The sequence below is a fragment of the Girardinichthys multiradiatus genome, chromosome 6 (assembly GCF_021462225.1).
Source record: "Girardinichthys multiradiatus isolate DD_20200921_A chromosome 6, DD_fGirMul_XY1, whole genome shotgun sequence".
Classification (NCBI taxonomy): Eukaryota; Metazoa; Chordata; class Actinopteri; order Cyprinodontiformes; family Goodeidae; genus Girardinichthys; species Girardinichthys multiradiatus.
The window spans coordinates 9,945,857-9,964,571 of NC_061799.1; the positions used below are offsets into that span (position 1 = coordinate 9,945,857).

The following is an 18,715-nucleotide window of genomic DNA, read 5'->3' on the forward strand; positions in this document are numbered from 1 at the left end:
CAGAAGTCTCTAAAACTCATTTATTTTTATAATACCACAATTGTAGCTCGGTATTTCTGCTATCTCTTCAATCTTGAGGAAAAAACCTGGTACTTTTAGCACCGATGAGTCTGAGTGGCTGAGCCCAGGCAGGCCGCCCCACCCCTTTCAGGTGCAGGATTATTGCACACTCTTGTCCTGCTTTTCGCCCCTGTTGAGCAGGAAGACCATGACCCCCAGCAGGACCACGAGCCATCTGTCTTGGCATCTGTCAGATAAAAAGAGATAGTTTCTTGGAGACTTTTTTAATGGGAAATTGCTGCACACAGTTAAGCCAGTAATAAAAGGATTCAGTGCTGCAACTGCAAAACATTTTGGTGGATGCTTTACAAACATTTGGCTTTACCTGAACAATTGGTCAAATATTTCTTGATGAGTAAGACAACTAATCTTTAATAAGCAACCAACTGCTGGAGTACAGGACTGCTGGGCAAAGTCTCTGCAGTCTGCACTCCAATGGCCACAACTGAAAGATCTCAAAATAAACATGAAAAGTGATGAAATTTCAAACAGACATTCTTAGTTATCAGAGGACAAACCGTGCTCATAAAGCTTGAATAACCTTCTTCTGGTGGTATAATGAGGTTGATATTCAAAAATCTTTAAAATGGCATTGGAATTGTTTGCAGCACTAAATTTGGATTATTCAGGGTTGTGCAAATGTTTTCAATCGCCCCTAATTTGTTGTTGTCCAGGCTTACAAAAGGTTTTTTATAAGTTTTCTTGGAACGTTGCTTTTAAAAAAATAATTTTCTGTCATCAGTTGCACCAGACAATCCTGTAAGTCAAACTTTGATATTTTTTTTCCCAGATTTACAACAAATAGAAGCAAACTAGGTCTTTGTGACAGGCAAAAAGACAAATAAATTAAAGTTCTTTGCTAAACTGTCTTGTGTTTAAACACATTGGTTCATCCCTTGAGTTTGAAGAATTTTATTGCATGCCTGATTAGATTATCAGTTATGTGATTTAAGCAAAAAGCATGACTTTTAAAATGGTCGGGTACTAAAAGAAATTCCTCAAGGAGTCAAATAACATTTATTGTATCATTCACTGGACTAAAAATGTATGAAAAGCAGCCAAAGTAAAAAAAAAAAACTGGAGCGGTTTTGATCAAGGCCACATTAAAGCAGATAACATGGGCAGACTCAATACTGAAACTGTACAGAAAATGATTTCAATCTTATGATGAATTTAGCTTTGATCCTTGAAAACAAATAGCTTTTTCAAAAGAACTCTGCCCTCTTTGGAAAGAAATAGATCCCTGAAGTTCATTTGTATATAAGCGCATCAGTTTGTTTGTTTAAAATGAAATGAAGGCCATTACCGTTAACCCTGCACAATTTTTGACAAGGCCTCCTGTAAGAGGCCAGTGTGCTGCCAACAACAAAAAAACAACAAGGCTACAGGTTAACTTCGTTTAGCAAAACATGGAAATAAAGTGCTCAAATGAATAACAGGAAACAAGATGTAGAGGACGGATAATTTGGCTTTAAAAAACAGATCAGCAATCTGTGCTGATCAAATTAAACTGAGAACCTTTTTTACTTATTTAACTTTGAAAAAAGACAAAAGATCAGAGGGGCAGTCAGCACATCCATATCATGTCCAGTACCAAAGTTGTCTCCAACTTGAGCTGATTTTGATAAAATTTCCCAATTTCACCAAATAAACCACAAAAACTTTGAAGAAATCCTACAGCAACTAAGCTCTTCTTCCCGCTGTCTCGATGTTTTAGCCACGGTTTTCCTTAAGAAAGCTTTGCCTGTCATAACATCTGATTTAAGTCAAATAATATAAACATCCTTTTGTCAGGTGTTTTCCCCCAGGCCCTAAAAACAGCAATTATCGAACCGCTGTTGAAAAAGAGCAACTTGGACAAGCTGCTACTACAGAACTACAGGCCTATATCAAACCTCCCCTTCATCAGTAAGATTATTTAAAGCTGTTTTTCAACAGTTAAACAACTTCCTAACAACGACCAACCGCTTTGATGTCTTCCAGTCAGGCTTCTGTGCTCACCACAGTACAGAGACTGCTCTTGTCAAGGTGTTCAATGATATCTGTATAAATGGAGACTGTGGAAGAACCACAGTGCTGGTATTATTGGACCTTAGTGCAGCATTCAACACTGTTCATCACTCCATTTTATTAGAGCGCCTGGAAAACTGGGTCTGCCTTTCTGGTACAGCACTCAATTGGTTTAAATCCTATTTGAAGCACAGGGACTTTTTTGTGCCTTCTACCACCTAAAGAATATCTCCAGGATTAAAGGACTAATCTCTCAGCAGGACCTTGAAAAACTAATTCATGCGTTCATCTTTAGTAGAATTGATTACTGCAACTGTGTCTTCACAGGTCTGCCTAAAAAGTCGATCAGACAGCTGCAGTTGATCCAGAACGCTGCTGACTGCATCCTCACTAGAACTAAGAAAGTGGAGCACATCAGCCCGGTTCTAAAGTCCCTACACTGGCACCCTCAGAGAATAGAGTTTAAAATACTTCTGTTAGTCTATAAATCATTGAATGGCTTAGCACCAAAATACATTACAGATTTGTTGTCAGTGGATCAACCACTCAGACCTCTCAGGTCTTCTGGCTCAAATCTACTCTGCATACCCAGAACCAGAACCAAACATGGAGAAGCAGCTTTTAGTTTTTATGGTCCGCTAATCTGCAATAAACTCCCAGAAAACTGTAAAGGCACTGAAACCCTAAATTGCTTTGAATCAAGATTAAAAACTTATTTGTTTAGAGTTGCCTTTGACTAGGCTATCTAAACTTTATTACAAGTTTTCAGTCCAACTTTCCTTTCATTTCTTATCAATAATTTTATCATTCATTTTTCATTTTCTTATTTTTTTATTATCATCTTATCATTTTAATTATTCATTTTTATTATCTTTAATTATTTGTGTTTGTTAATTATTTAATTACCTTTATGCCACTGTAATGCACTTTTCTTATTATGTCTTATTATGTCTGTCTTATTATTTTTCTTTCTTTCATGTACAGTACTTTGAATTGTCTTACTACTGAAATTTGCTATACATATAAACTTGCCTTGGCTTGCCTTAACTGTTTTCTTCTCCAGTAAACAGAATCCTGAGAAAAACTAGGCAAGTACTGGAAGGTATCTAGAAGAAATATTTATGTATTATATATATATATATATATATATATATATATATATGTATAACTATATATATATATGTATAACTATATATATATATTTCCTGTGTTTATATATATAAATAAATATATATTTCCTGTGACCAAAACTTGGAACCCAGTCTGGATTAACCCAGTAGGCCCAGTTTAAGTTTATTTTAAAGATATTTCAATTCTTAAGTCAAAAGCTAGATGAGTCTTTCAGTCTAACACAACCCGTTTGTTACGGAAAATGTTCCACTGAGTTGGCCTAATTTACAAATCTATCTTCAACCTTTCTTTAATCCAAAGTAAGGACACTTGAACTTAAGGTTACAAACTGATGGCTATACATTCTCTCAAATCCTCCAGGTCCTTAAGTAGCAAAGCAGCCCCAGCCCATCAAACACACCATGTTTTACTGTTGGTATGATGTATGTTTCCTGAAATGCTATTAGTTTTACAACAGCTTTAATGGAACACACACTCTTGAGATCATGAATTAGTTTTTATTTTATTCCGAGTGTGAGACGGGCCTTTATGTTCTTTTTAGTCTGCAGTGGTTTTCACCTTTGAGCTCTCCCATTGGCCAGTCTCTTTCCTATTGTTTAATCATGAACATTGACCTTAACTGAGTCACATGATGCGTTTAGTTCTTTAGATGTTAACCTGGGTTCTTTTGTGACTGCCTGAATAAGTTGTAATAATAATAATTATACATTTTATTTATAAGTGCCTTTTAAAACAAAACAAACAAATAAAATAAGAGAATTAAAGCTATACACAGAATAGTTGTTGTTGTGCTCTTGGAGTAATTCTGGTAGGCCATCTACTCCTGGGAAGGTTAACCATTGTTTCATGATTTCTCCATTTTCTGATAATGGCTCTCACTGTGGTTCACCGAAGTCTTAAAAAATGTTTTGTAACTATTTCCAGACTGACAGATGGCAATGACTTTGGTTCTCACTTGTCAGTCAGTCAGTCATTTTCTACCGCTTATTCCATAATGGGTCGCGGGAGAGCTGGTGCCTATCTCCAGCAGTCTACGGGGAAGAGGCAGGATACACCCTGGACAGGTCGCCAGTCCATCGCAGGGCAACACACAAACAACCATGCACACACTCATTCATACACCTAAGGGCAATTTAGAGAGACCAATTAACCTAACAGGCATGTCTTTGGACTGTGGGAGGAAGCCGGAGTACCCGGTGAGAACCCACGCATGCAAACTCCATGCAGAAAGACCCCCGGTCAGGAATCAAACCCAGGACCTTCTTGCTGCAAGGCAACAGTGCTACCAACTGCGCCACCGTGCAGCCCAGAAGAAAAAGGAATTACAAAATTATTCTCAGTTATGCATAAAAGGACATGTCCGTAACCATTATCCGATTCATATTAAACTTGTAAAAATGTGAACTAATTAACCCCCTAATGTGAGCTTGTCGAAGTTGTGTTCCTCTATAGCCCCTTTCAGATCATCCTTTCATTCCATGGTCTACATATTTATGGAGCTTTGCGACCAACTGAAAGGTCTTGACAAGGAGTGAGGGATCGAAGTACATCGACCAAGAGTACGCCACTGTTCTACATCGGGATGTAGTTATTAACCCATAACCACTATGAACTGTAAGGGGTATAATATGTGATTGTAGAGCGAGTATAGAAAACACACCAGCTGCAGCATCGCACAGAACGGAGACATTGTGCCATCCTGCAGTGTCCATCTGATCTGAGAAATATGTTGATTAGCAGACTCTGATAAAGATAAAATGTTGAGGATGACGCAAAGCAGTTTTCTGGCACTGAGTGCATGTGGATAGCCTGGTTCTCACTTGTTTTAGGATTTAATTAGGTTGGGGCATGGTTTGTTGCTTTTTGAGATCTTGCCTACTTTATGGTGTCAGATAGGATCTGTTTAAGTGATTTCTTGATTCTTGGCAGTCAGGCCTGGATTTAGAAAATAAAAATGAACCACAGGATGTGGTTAACCACAGTTAATTTGTGAATTAACAAGGCAGGGGGTTAATTTTTCAAGTTTCAAACTCATTTTTTATTTACTCAGGTTCTATTTGTCTGCTGTTAATATTAGTTTAATTCTCTATAAAATGTAGATGTCAGAGTAAAAAAAACGAAGAAATGCATAAGGGAGCAAAAATTTTTTAAAGCCCTACAAAACTAAAGTGCTGCAAAAAGCAAAAATCTTTTAGCACTTTCAGTGAATGGTATTTTATTGATTACTAAACCTTATTTTTAAGGACTCTGACCTGAAACCCTTTACATTCTCAGTATGTTTCACACAGGAAGGTCATCTGTGGCACATTGCCTCCTAACAGGACTTTTTTCCTAAACCATCACTTTGACACATAAAGTAGACTGCTGGCATAATAGTGTACAATGCTATTGTTACATTACATCATATACACTGCTCAAAAAAATAAAGGGAACACTCAAATAACACATCCTAGATCTGAATGAATGAAATATTCTCATTGAATACTTTGTTCTGTACAAAGTTGAACGTGCTGACAACAAAATCACACAAAAATCATCAATGGAAATCAAATGTATTAACCAATGGAGGCGTGGATTTGGAGTCAGACACGAAATTAAAGTGGAAAAACACACTACAGGCTGATCCAACTTTGATGTAATGTCCTTAAAACAAGTCAAAACGAGGCTCAGTATTGTGTATGACCTCCATGTGCCTGTATGACCTCCCTACAACGCCTGGACATGCTCCTGATGAGATGGTAGATGGTCTCCTGAGGGATCTCCTCCCAGACCTGGACTAAAGTATCCGCCAACTGCTGGACAGTCTGTGGTGCAACGTGACGTTGGTGGATGGAGCGAGACATGATGTCCCAGATGTGCTCAATTGGATTCAGGTCTGGGGAACAGGCAGGCCAGTCCATAGCTTCAGTGTCTTCATCTTGCAGGAACTGCTGACACACTCCAGCCACATGAGGTCTAGCATTGTCCTGCATTAGGAGGAACCCAGGGCCAACCGCACCAGCATATGGTCTCACAAGGGGTCTGAGGATCTCATCTCGGTACCTAATGGCAGTCAGGCTACCTCTGGCAAGCACATAGAGGGCCGTGTTGCCCTCCAAAGAAGTGCCACCCCACACCATTACTGACCCACTGCCAAACCAGTCATGCTGAAGGATGTTGCAGGCAGCAGATCGCTCTCCACGGTGTCTCCAGACTCTGTCACGTCTGTCACATGTGCTCAGTGTGAACCTGCTTTCATCTGTGAAGAACACAGGGCGCCAGTGGCAAATTTGCCAATCCTGGTGTTCTCTGGCAAATGCCAAGCGTCCTGCACGGTGTTGGGCTGTGAGTACAATCCCCATTTGTGGACGTTGGGCCCTCATACCATCCTCATGTAGTCGGTTTCTAACCGTTTGGGCAGACACATGCACATTTGTGGCCTGCTGGAGGTCATTTTGCAGGGCTCTGGCAGTGCTCCTCCTGTTCCTCCTTGCACAAAGGCGGAGGTAGCGGTCCTGCTGCTGGGTTGTTGCCCTCCTATGGCCTCCTCCACGTCTCCTGGTGTACTGGCCTGTCTCCTGGTAGCGCCTCCAGGCTCTGGACACTACGCTGACAGACACGGCAAACCTTCTTGCCACAGCTCGCATTGATGTGCCATCCTGGATGAGCTGCACTACCTGAGCCACTTGTGTGGGTTGTAGAGTCCGTCTCATGCTACCACGAGTGTAAAAGCACCACCAACATTCAAAAGAGACCAAAACATCAGCCAGAAAGCGTAGGTACTGAGAAGTGGTCTGTGGTCCCCACCTGCAGAACCACTCCTTTATTGAGTGTGTCTTGCTAATCGCCAGAGATTTCCCCCTGTTGTCTATTCCATTTGAACAACAGCTGTGAAATTGATTGTCAATCAGTGTTGCTTCCTAAGTGGACAGTTTGATTTAACAGAAGTTTGATTTACTTGAAGTTATATTGTGTTGTTCAAGTGTTTATTTTTTTTGAGCAGCGTATTTTGCTCCACTATATACAACACGACTCCAAAAATGAAGGCTTTTTTCCATTCCCAATAGTTTAATTGTTAGATATTGCAGGCTTTATGAAGTGTTTAAGGCATCAATAACTAATTTATTTGCCTTGCTTGGTGTCCCTCGGGGTAAGATAATGGGCTCCTTACTGTTTTATCTGCATCCCAATGTATTGCAAGACACAACCCCAACACCAAAATTTACAAGAAGTGGTCAAAGTAGTGATCTCTTAAAAGAACTTATAATGGAGGCTGTATCAGGCCAGCTTTGGAGAACCGATTTCAGATAAAAACACCAAATGCCCAACAAGTTACTCAGGAGCTGCGTGTTTTTTATGAAGAATGGACAGCTTGAAGTGTCATCAAAGTGTCAGGTACAGGTTTGGTGCTAATTTCTGAGAAGTGTACTTGTATCAACTACATACTGGTGCAGAACACAAGGCAGTGTCTCTGTTATCCTACCTAATTAGAACTGTAGACCTGACTGAAGGGCTACTAAAAATAACAATATTAAATCTATATAGAATAATCAAGCCCATTTTACCTAACGCATGAGCCACTTCAGGGAATGCATTTTGGTGGACACTTGGTTTGCTATAAATAGGTAAAAATCCACAACCTTCAACAAATACAAATCAATTAAATAGCAAACTTGCTATAAACAATACTTATTGGTCAGTCAGTTATTTAAACTTTTAACACTTGAACGTGTTTATCTGGATTGCTTTCACAACTGCAACTCACCTCTTCTGAGAGTCTCCTCGCAGGCCTTGCCCTCGAAGCCTGACTTACAGATGCAGCTACAGGAGGTGCCTGAGAGCACAGGAATCCCATTGTGCCTGCAGGGGGCGCATTGACAAGCATCAAACTGCTGCAGATACTCATCTATGGCCCTTTGCAGGTTCTCTATTCTCGCCCCTGCATGGTCAGCGGCCGTGCTAAGGCGCACACCCTCATAAATCGGCATAATCTTGAGTCAGGAATAGAAGTTGAAAAATCCCTGTTAAATCATGGACGGAAATTGAATGTCTCCCTCTTCTGAATTTCCTAAGTTACCTCAAAATCAGTCAAAGCTGGGTTATATTTGAGAGAACCTCCCCACTTTCCGTATGTTTCTGGGTTCCTGATGGCCAGCAGTCCTGAGCCAGTCTCTGTGATCCCCCCTTTTACCAGAGTGATAATGTCCTCAACCACGGAGGACTCGGACGGGCTTGCTTCAAAAACAAACCACAATGGTTTATAGCTCTGACAAACATGCAACCCTTTATTTGATTGAATTGAGAGTAAGGAATCAGTCTAATACACAAAAGCTACTTAAACTGGACTTAGAAAAAGTCTTTCCAAACTGAATTATGATTTCTTACCTGTAAAACTGTTCTTTTTATTTTCACAGTAACTTCCTCCAACCCTAAAACCAACTTTCATAATTTTGCTGACTGGATGACTTATGCCAAGAGAGACACCGAAGCATTTCTGAAATCTTTCTGCATCAACATCTGGAAGAGTTAGGAAAGAAGATGAAACAGTTCACTTGAAGTCTTGATTTTCACAAAAGCTCATAATTTAAACCAGCCAAAGTTTTATTACTTGAATTGGCCATAGCTGTTTTGCTTAGAATGGCAACGTATTCCAGAGTTCCCCCCATGGTTCCCTCTGTGACGTAGTGGGTGCCAAAGGTGCTCAGGAAGTGGGAGTAAACGCCAAAGTCATACTGCTCAGGAAGCTCCATGAGTGCAACATAGAAATCTTCATGAAGCATCAGTTGGTTACTTCGCATTTTGAAGTGGGCGGTTTGCACTTTGGACCAAAGCCTAATGAAGCCAAGGTCCTGAACACAAAAGCAGAAAAGCCTGATTCCACAGTTTCATAGGATGTCAAAGTGTTAAATTGTTTTCGAAACCAAATGAAGAGGGTACACAACACCAAGTGAACCACATGTTTTCTTAGCCACTAAACCTTTTCTACATTCTCTGATGTTACATCCACAGTCCTCCATCTATTTTATTAAAGGTTTTATATAAGAATTTGACACAAACTCAAACATAAATGTAAAGTGGAAGTAATGTAACTCATGTTTTTTTAAATATTTCAGTAAGGGGATTAATGGTTGATCTTCTTTCTGATATCTCTAAATATTAGACGTTTAAAAAATGACCAGCAAGCTCCTAACTCCTAATGGTGAGTACAAACAATCACCATCAGAAGTCACTGACTTAGTAATGTAGCTGTTCTGTGAAAGCTCGAGGTGTTTGTCAGGATGTTCGTTTTCTCATGGTGCTTTTTGTTGTAAATTCAACTCAATGTTGAATCCATCATCTGAAAGTGGCACAACTGCAAACCTACCACGACAAGACCATCTATCTAAGCTTACAGATTGGTACCTTTAGAAGAGCTCAAAGATCCACAGCTCAGATGGAAAAATCTGTTGACCGTACAATTATTAGTTCAGCTCTCCACAAATCTGGGCTCGTATTCACAAAGAATACTAAGACTAAAAGTAGCTCCTGGTGATGTAATTCTGTGAAAAATCTTTGAATTTCTCAAATTCAAAACGTTTTCTTAGACTTTTCCCCCAGTAAGATAAAAGTGATTCCCGAAGCATCTTAGGCCTTAAGAGAGCTCCTAACATGAACAAATGTTAACAGTAGTGAGGAGGACTTTTAGTGAGCCTAATGAGTCTTAAGCAGAGAAGATGGGAGAAAGACCGAGCGAAAGGAGAGATATTCTCTGAACAATGAATAACACTGAATTATTAAAACACTATCAGCTCAACCGTGCAGGGATCCACCCACTTAATAGTCAAGTAAATTAGAACATAAATTTCTATAACAATCATACAATTATTAATATAGAGATAAGATTAAGTTTATCATCCCCCTAGGGGGAAATTAAATAGTTTCAGCAGTAGGACAGATTAAAGATGCAGTTCTAGTAAGGTAATATTAGGAAGGATAAAAAATAATAGAAATAATAATAAATACCATGAATAAAAAGTAAACAAAATTACAAACATATAGTACAGAATTATTTAAATAATTACAGACTGTAAAATACCTAAAAAAAAAAAAAACATTTGGAAAAAATTAGAAAAACTTGAAAAAATATATATACATACAGTACAGACCAAAGGTTTGGACACACCTTCTCATTCAAAGAGTTTTCTTTATTTTCATGACTATGAATATTGTAGCTTCACACAGAAGGCATCAAAACTATGAATTAACACGTGTGGAATTATATACTGAACAAAAAAGTGTGAAACAACAGAAAATATGTCTTATATTCTAGGTTCTTCAAAGTAGCCACCTTTTGCTTTGATTACTGCTCCACACACTCTTGGCATTCTGTTGATGAGCTTCAAGAGGTAGTCACCTGAAATGGTCTTCACTTCACAGGTGTCCCCTGTCAGGTTTAATAAGTGGGATTTCAAGCCTTATAAATGGGGTTGGGACCATCAGTTGTGTTGTGCAGGAGGTGGATACAGTACACAGCTGATAGTCCTACTGAATAGACTGTTAGAATTTGTATTACAGCAAGAAAAAAGCAGCTAAGTAAAGAAAAACGAGTGGCCATCATTACTTTAAGAAATGAAGGTCAGCCGGTCCGAACAATTGGGAAAACTTTGAAAGTGTCCCCAAGTGCAGTCGCAAAAACCATCAAGCGCTACAAAGAAACTGGCTCACATGAGGACCGCCCCAGGAAAGGAAGACCAAGAGTCACCTCTGCTGCGGACGATAAGTTCATCCAAGTCACCAGCCTCAGAAATCGCAGGTTAACAGCAGCTCAGATTAGAGAACCGGTCAATACCACACAGAGTTCTAGCAGCAGACACATCTCTAGAACAACTGTTAAGAGGAGACTGTGTGAATCAGGCCTTCATGGTAAAATGGCTTCTAGGAAACCACTGCTGAGGACAGGCAACAAGCAGAAGAGACTTGTTTGGGCTAAAGAACACAAGGAATGGACATTAGACCAGTGGAAATCTGTGTTTTGGTCTGATGAGTCCAAGTTTGAGATCTTTGGTTCCAACCCCCGTGTCTTTGTGCAGTGCAGAAGAGGTGAACGGATGGACTCTACATGCCTGGTTCCCACCATGAAGCATGGATGAGGAGGTGTGATGGTGTGGGGGTGCTTTGCTGGTGATACTTGTCACCAGCAAAGCAACGGCATACTAGTACACCCGGCGTGCTATTCCATCCGGTTTGCGTTTAGTTGGACCATCATTTATTTTTCAACAGGACAATGACCCCAAACACACCTCCAGGCTGTGTAAGGGCTATTTGACCTATTTGAAGGAGAGTGATGGGGTGCTGCGCCAGATGGCCTGGCCTCCACAGTCACCGGACCTGAACCCAATCGAGATGGTTTGGGGTGAGCTGGAATCCAGAATGAAGGTAGAAGGGCCAACAAGTGCTAAGCATCTCTGGGAACTCCTTCAAGACTGTTGGAAAACCATTTCAGGTGACTACCTCTTGAAGCTCATCAACAGAATGCCAAGAGTGTGTGGAGCAATAATCAAAGCAAAAGGCGGCTACTTTGAAGAACCTAGAATATAAGACATATTTTCAGTTGTTTCACACTGTTTTGTTCAGTATATAATTCCACATATGTTAATTCATAGTTTTGATGCCTTCAGTGTGAAGCTACAATATTCATAGTCATGAAAATAAAGAAAACTCTTTGAATGAGAAAGTGTGTCCAACCTTTTGGTCTGTACTGTAAATACAAACTCTAGACTAGATACAATGATCTAAAAACTATATACATAAAAAGAAGATGTAATTGTGGTGAATAAGTATTTGCTGTATTGTACATGATGATGTCAGCAGCCTAAGCCTAAATGGTGATCTACAACGCTCCCCGTCTGTGGAGAAGTTCTCTGGTGTGCTGCTATCTCCGCTCTAGCTTCTGAATGCAGCAGGAACCAACAGGTACCAGAGCTTCTCTCATTCCAGGCTGGTGCCTGTTTGTTCACACCATGATCCTGGGACCAAATCTACCTTTCAACACTCCTCTCTTCTCCACCACCAGCAGGCTCTGCTCCTCTGTTCAGTTCAGTATTCTCCACCTTTCTTTCACTAATTTTTCTTTTTTTTTGTCATTTTATCAAACTAAACCTCATTATACAAGAAGGAGATCACAGTAAAATACAGAATTTTAACATTAATATGAAATAGATGCAGCATGAAAACGACCAGGTCGTTGCAGTGGCAGTGATGTAGTGTTTTTTGACGCTGAGGGGTGCGTGGTGGGGTCACTGGCCCTGGGTGCCTGCCGCTGGCCGGGGACCTCTTGGTGGATGAGTTTGTCCCGTCATTGTGCGGGGTCGGGGGTCTGGTTGTGGGTGCGGTGCTGGGTGGGGTTCGCCCTGTTGCGCCAGTGGGCGGGGGTGGCGTTGCCCGGGGCCCTTGCCTTGCTGTTGCGGCGCGCTGTGTGGTGGGGGAGCGGGGTGCGGCCGGGGTTCTTAGAGCGGTGTGGAGCTTGCGCTGTGTGGGTGTGGCTTCATCGGCTTCTCGGCCACAGAGTTCAGAGGGGTCGCCCAGGTCTGGGCGGTACCGGCGCTGTCTGCCTGCCTCTGTCCCAGGAGGGAAGGGGACCACCTCCTGGGTCCGGGGGCCTGTTGCCCCTAGGGGGTACCAGCGCCTGGACTTGGGAGTATAGAGTATGCATGGGGAGTGTGAGTGAGTGTATGACGTCCATTGTTGTTTATCCTTACGTTGGGTGTGAGTGATTTTATGTGTATGCATGAGGGTGGGAGTGGGTGATTGTGACTGTGTGCCTGTTTTTTTTTTGGTTTTTTTTGCGACAGGTTGGGTCTTGGACTGCTCCCTCTCCTGGATCAGCTTCCTCCCCACCACACCGCCTGCCGGTGGTTGGAGTCTCTGTCCGCTGGTGTACTTGTGGTTCTCGGTGTCCGGGGCCGGGTGCTTTGATGTGTGCTGGCTCACTCCCGGTGGCTGCTTGCCGGGGCCTGGCCCCCTGGGTTCTGTCGGGCCTCTGCTTGGGGGGTGGTGTGTCCCGGGGTCTTAGGCCTCTGAGTCCATGGCTGGATAAGCTCGGGCGTGGACGGCTGCCGGCGGGGCCTGTGGGCTCGTCGCTGCGGCTCCCTGGGGCTTCTGCACTGTCGCTGCTGGGTGGTTCCCCTGGGACTCTCCACTGCTCTTCTCTGGGGGGGTTGCGGTAGTCCTGGCGGTGGTTCTCCTGGGGTTCCTGTGCTTTGGGGGGCCTTTAGATGTCTGTGGCTCGGATCTCCTCAGTGTCCGTCCAGGGACCATGGGGCAGGCTTGTGGGTCCTCACACTCGCTATTGCATATTTTTGAGGAGAAACCTTGTATACAAGAGTGTGTCCACACCCATACTGACAGGTGTTAAGCTTCGGGTGTTGATAGATACACAGATGTTCTATATTGGGCTGCACCTCTCACTAAGTACATTTTACATTCAGAATTACCGTGTACTATTTTGTTAAAAAAAAAAAAACAGCTGCCTTTATAGAGTACATTTAAAACAACACAGGGTCTCTTAATCAGCCAGAGGACAGCATTTGTCAAAAGAGACATATTTGAGAAGTTTTTTTTAAATGTTAATAGTCCTGGGCAGATCTCACTTGAAATTAGAGACCTGTTCCAAAACATTGAGGGTTTCGAAAAGAGCCTGTCCACTTTTTTTTAGCCTGAACTTGCAAAAAAGATTTGGTTTCGACGATCTCAAAGCTATGGATTGCGTGTAAATGTTCAAAATATCTTTAAGATATTGAGCAATATATTGTAATCCATGAAGACTCTTGTAAAGCCCCCCAAAAAAAACAAATTAACGAGTTATGATGTATATATACACACATATATATATATATATATATATATATATATATATATATATATATATAATAAAACCAGGGTTTCTGGCAACAGAACATAAGGACCAATGGTACTATCAAAGCCATCCCAGACTGTTGAATACAAAAGAAAAAAAAAAGAACAAAAAGAAAAAAAGAAAACGACCAGCATGGCGATTAAACATAATAATTGACAATTCAAAATAATGATAAGCATGTAAACAAGCTACATTCAAACATGTTGATGCTGTCTGACAATTAATTTTAATCCTGCTAACAGTTTTATCATCATGAATTACACATTTCTGAATCCTCCATTGATTATTGGGAGCGCATTTGTTTTTTTTATTGTTGTTTCTTTTAACATCCAATCACAACTTTTACAAGACAGCATCACATCTAGTAAAGGTGTCAAGCACACCTCCTCACTAAGATTTCTGTCGTCTTCTAGCTCAAAGTCGCTCTCAGCAGCTAGCTGAATCACTCTTAAGCTAGGAGTCCTTGTCAGGAATTTTTAGTCTAAGATAGGAGCTCTCTGAGAGGACTCTAAGAATCTTTGTGAATACGGGCCCCGGCTTTTATAGAATAGTTACATGAAGAAAGCTATAAGAAATCACATTTAAAGTCAGCCATTGAATGGATGCAGCAAATAAGTGGAAGTAGGTGATTTGTTCAAATGAGACCAAAATTTAACTTTTTGGTTGAAATTCAATACACTATATGTGGTGTAAAACTAGTACTGAACATCAACCAGTGCACATGGGAAAACATGGTTGTGGCAGCATTATTCTGAGGGGATGATTTTCTTCAACAGAGATGGATAAGTTGATCAGAGCCGATGGGAAGATGGGTGGAGCTAAACACAGAACAATCCTATAAGAAAACCTGTTAGAGGCTGCAAAAGTCTTGAGACTGGGGCTGAGATTCACCAGGAGTACAACCTTAAACATACATACATAACCCAAGACTATAATGGAATGGTTTAGATTATAGCATATTCATGTGCTTTAATCTCTTGTTCCAATTGATGTTTGCAGACGCTCTAACTCCAACTTAACCTGAACTATTCTGCAAAGACAAAAAGGCAGAAATTTCAGTCTCAAGATGAGTAAACAGAAACATACTCTCTAAATTGTAAGCTGCAATTACACCAAAGGTTGGTTCTAGAAAGTATACCCAGGGAAGCTTAAAAAGTCCATGTTACAATTTTAAAAACCCTTTATATTTTCCTTCCTTGAAATAGCAATAAAACACAGCAAAGCATGTGTTTGTAATGTGACAAAATGTGGAAAAATTCAAGATGTGTAAATACTTTTGGTATGCACTGTATCCTCCACAAACTGTAGTTACTTTTTCTCAGCCAGTAATGGCTTACAGTAATGAAATAAGTCTTGAAAATGTTTCAAGAGTGACACAGCTGAATTGCTTGTGTGCTAAAATGTTTGTTGTATAGGATAGATAAAAAAGCAAGATACGTATTTTCAGATTGCCTCATATTTCTTCTCTTCTGTTTCCATGTTAGCAAAAAGGTGATTCCTTTTTTCAAAAACATTTTTTTGTTTCAGAAATGATCTAGCATTTCTTTGACATTTAATCACAATGGTATGCATAAAAGCAATAAACATATAGCTCTTATTGTCCATTGGTTTTTCAATCATACCTGGCTTTGATATTTTGTGATATTCTTGAGAAATTCTGATTCTTCGCTTCCTTTCAGTCCAACTTCCACAGAACCGATCCCAACAGAGACACCAAGATTGAAGGACGACATGGATTGCCTCGCTTTCAACAGGCTATGCATATCTTCGTAATATTCATCGGAGCCCTTGGACGTGGCTTCAGCCTGTAACAGGTTCACTACTGGTTAAAGCAATTGTTTTTCTAAAAATCACCCATTATGTACTTTACATGAAACAAGAGCTACCATACCTACCACAAAACGGTAGGTAAGGTAGTTATAAGGTTTCCGGTAGTTTTTCTCATCTTCATTGTATTGTAGGCTCTCACAGAATGTATCGTACATTAATTTGCTCCAGTCTCCGTTATAGACGTATTCACACTTTCCTCCAAAGTATTTAGGGTCAAGCACTTGATTCATAAAGTCTCCGGTTAGGATGTTGTAGCTTTAAAAAAGCAGAGGAATTTAAAAAGTATTTTGTTTTCATAATTGTTTGAGATTAAGTTCATATCTACTATAATAAGTTACCCCTGTGTGCCACGCTCAGCACCGGGAATTGGTATCAGGGTGGAACACTTGTCTTCTCTTTGGTTGATACGCTCACATTGGTCTTCGTCAGAAAAATTGTCGCAGTCCCCCTCACCGTTACAGCGAAGGGACTGGCTGATGCAGCGTCCTGGAAAGACAAAGAAAGGTTCGGCTTCACAGCAGCACACAAACATCCCTTAACTTGAGAGAATGTGTCACCCTAAAGGAACTTTTGGTGGGACTTGCCTGTTTCTTTGCAGGTGAAACTCTCTCCACAGTAATCTTTGACCATACATTGCGTGGTCGCTCTCGGACATGCCAGCGTTTCCCACAATGACCCAACACAATGTATTCCACCAAACTGTGACGGTTTCTCCAAATGTTGGAAACGTAGCTAAGACAAAGTAAAGAAGTGTGTTAAAAATCACCCATATAACTAATATGTTCTGCTACATTATTGCTGCGAGCTACAGATCTTTTATAAATTTGTTGGCAAGAGTCAGCGAATAAATAAGTGTTTTTGCAGTAACATCTTCTCAACCTGGAAAAAACTGTAGAAGAATCCATGCCTCAATTTTGTGACTTTTATTCAGGGGGCAGAAAAACACATTAAGAAGTTATTGTTTTAAAATTTTTTAATAAATTTTGACAATTGCCTATTCCTTGTGGCAAAATCCCCCTACTCTAGGTCCTTCAGAGCCATTTGTCCTTATTTATGCTTTCTTCTCTCCAGCTCACCCCACAGGTTTTTCTAAAGAGTCTAACATATGAGGACTTACATGGCCATGGAGAACATTTGATTTTGAGTCATCCACACTATTTCCTTGTGAATTGGACCATATGCTTTGGATCATTATTCAGGTGATGGTCAGTTTTCAGTTTTCTGTAAGAGTCTGCTCTTGATTCCTATTGAAAATACACTTTAACCAGCTTCTTAGAGCATTTAGAAGAGAAACAGGCCCACAGCATTGTGATGTTAGGACAAAAAAGGCTGTTTACTGACATCATACCCAATTAGTTGGCATGTAGACCATAATTAATGGTTGTTATGGAGACTTGATGACCCGTTTGTAGATTACTAATTAAAAGATCCTAAACTCTAATCAGTCAAAGAAGTAAATTAGAACAAACCAATACTTTGGTTACATTGATTTAAAGGGGATTATCAAGGTAGGGGTAAATAGAAGAACTCCAAATGAAGTTGAGAAACGGTCCTGCTCATTTAAATATTATATTAAACAGCCTTATCCAGGGTACCAACAAATCTGAACATGTCTGCATTTTAAACCCTGGGAAAAACACTAAAAATTAACCTTTTTTTTAAGTAGATCTATTATTCAAAACAGAACATATGTGCAAAGTGCCAATGTTCCCAGCTATGTTGATAGGTGCATATTCACCCAAGCCTCCCTTCAGTGACTCATCCATAGTGCTTATTTAGTGCTTTCTTTAAACATATTGATGATCTTATCAGAGCAATGGTGCCACTGATCTAAAAAAAAAAAAAGACAGGTTGAGTTTTAGCTTTAGTGTTTCAGAGAGAAAAACATCTTCACCGTTTTATCTGTGCAGGAGTCACATCGTGTCCAAGATGACCAACTCCCCACTTTACAGTTGATGGGCACCGGTCTGTTTGCAGCTCTAGCCCTCCTAAACATTACCATATAACACTGTTTGTCAGTTCCACATAAAAGACCCAGTATAGGATGCATTCGATTGAATGTTTGAATTAATGAAGTGAAAACTACTGCACCTGTTACTAGCAGTTGTCCATGGCTTCCTGGATGCATTCACAGTTGGGCGGCCATTCAAGAATAGATGCAGTACACATAAAGCCAGTACCACATGATTAAATATCCCCATTTTGCAAATGAGCAGCAAGCTTCAAATATATAACATCACAAGCTGGATGTTGTGATCCTAAGAGGACTTCTACCGCCGCAGTCTGGACTAACAAAAGTAAATGATTGATCAAGAGTAAACACAAGCTCTTACAGAAGTTGGGAAAGTTGTTTTTAATGACCTGTAACCCCCATGTCTCGATTTAGCGCCTGCAAAAGCTACGACACAAACATTCTGTCTCACCAAACACGTCTCATATATGGTATGATGATTTTGATCCAATATAGGATATTAGCAGCAGCAGTGGTACTTCTTGGTAGACTAACAAAAGCTGTAACAGGAGAACTGGTTGTTGTACAGGAATATGTTGCATTCACTTTATCTTGGCGTACAGCCATATTGTGTAATTCCCAGCCTATGTACCGTCATTATAATAAAAAGACAAAAACATATATATACATTTTCTTACTTGCCGGTCTTTAGTTTTCATTTGGTAAGGAGCTAATTAACGTATACAATATACATTATCAACCCACTAAAAGAGTCAAACACCTTGGTAAGCATCTGCTAACTGTTGACTCACTTTTATAGTTGCAGATTAAGTTTGGCTGATTTAGAAGTCTTTTGTTCA

General features: G+C 40.4%; 1 protein-coding gene across 1 annotated transcript; it reads right to left on the reverse strand.

Moving 5' to 3' along the window:
• Window positions 1-6: 6 nt before the first annotated feature.
• c8a (complement component 8, alpha polypeptide) lies at window positions 7-18,184 on the reverse strand. The gene is made up of 11 exons (XM_047367991.1): window positions 17,996-18,184; window positions 17,799-17,892; window positions 16,489-16,636; window positions 16,243-16,390; window positions 15,970-16,159; window positions 15,697-15,879; window positions 8,789-9,029; window positions 8,566-8,697; window positions 8,258-8,415; window positions 7,946-8,171; window positions 7-247 (listed from the first exon to the last, which is right to left on the reverse strand). The coding sequence occupies exons 1-11, from the start codon at window positions 18,103-18,105 to the stop codon at window positions 96-98; spliced, it is 1,782 nt and encodes a 593-aa protein (XP_047223947.1). The 5' UTR covers window positions 18,106-18,184; the 3' UTR covers window positions 7-95.
• Between the last annotated feature and the right edge of the window lie 531 nt (window positions 18,185-18,715).

Excerpts from the sequence above, each read along its gene's own strand:
- c8a (XM_047367991.1), bottom strand. The coding sequence starts at position 18,105 with ATGGGGATATTTAATCATGTGGTACTGGCTTTATGTGTACTGCATCTA. Across the intron at positions 16,637-17,798 it reads ACTCCTGCACAGATAAAACG|CTACGTTTCCAACATTTGGA; the intron begins GTGAAGATGTTT and ends ACTTTGTCTTAG. Across the intron at positions 248-7,945 it reads CGAGGAGACTCTCAGAAGAG|ATGCCAAGACAGATGGCTCG; the intron begins GTGAGTTGCAGT and ends TTTATCTGACAG.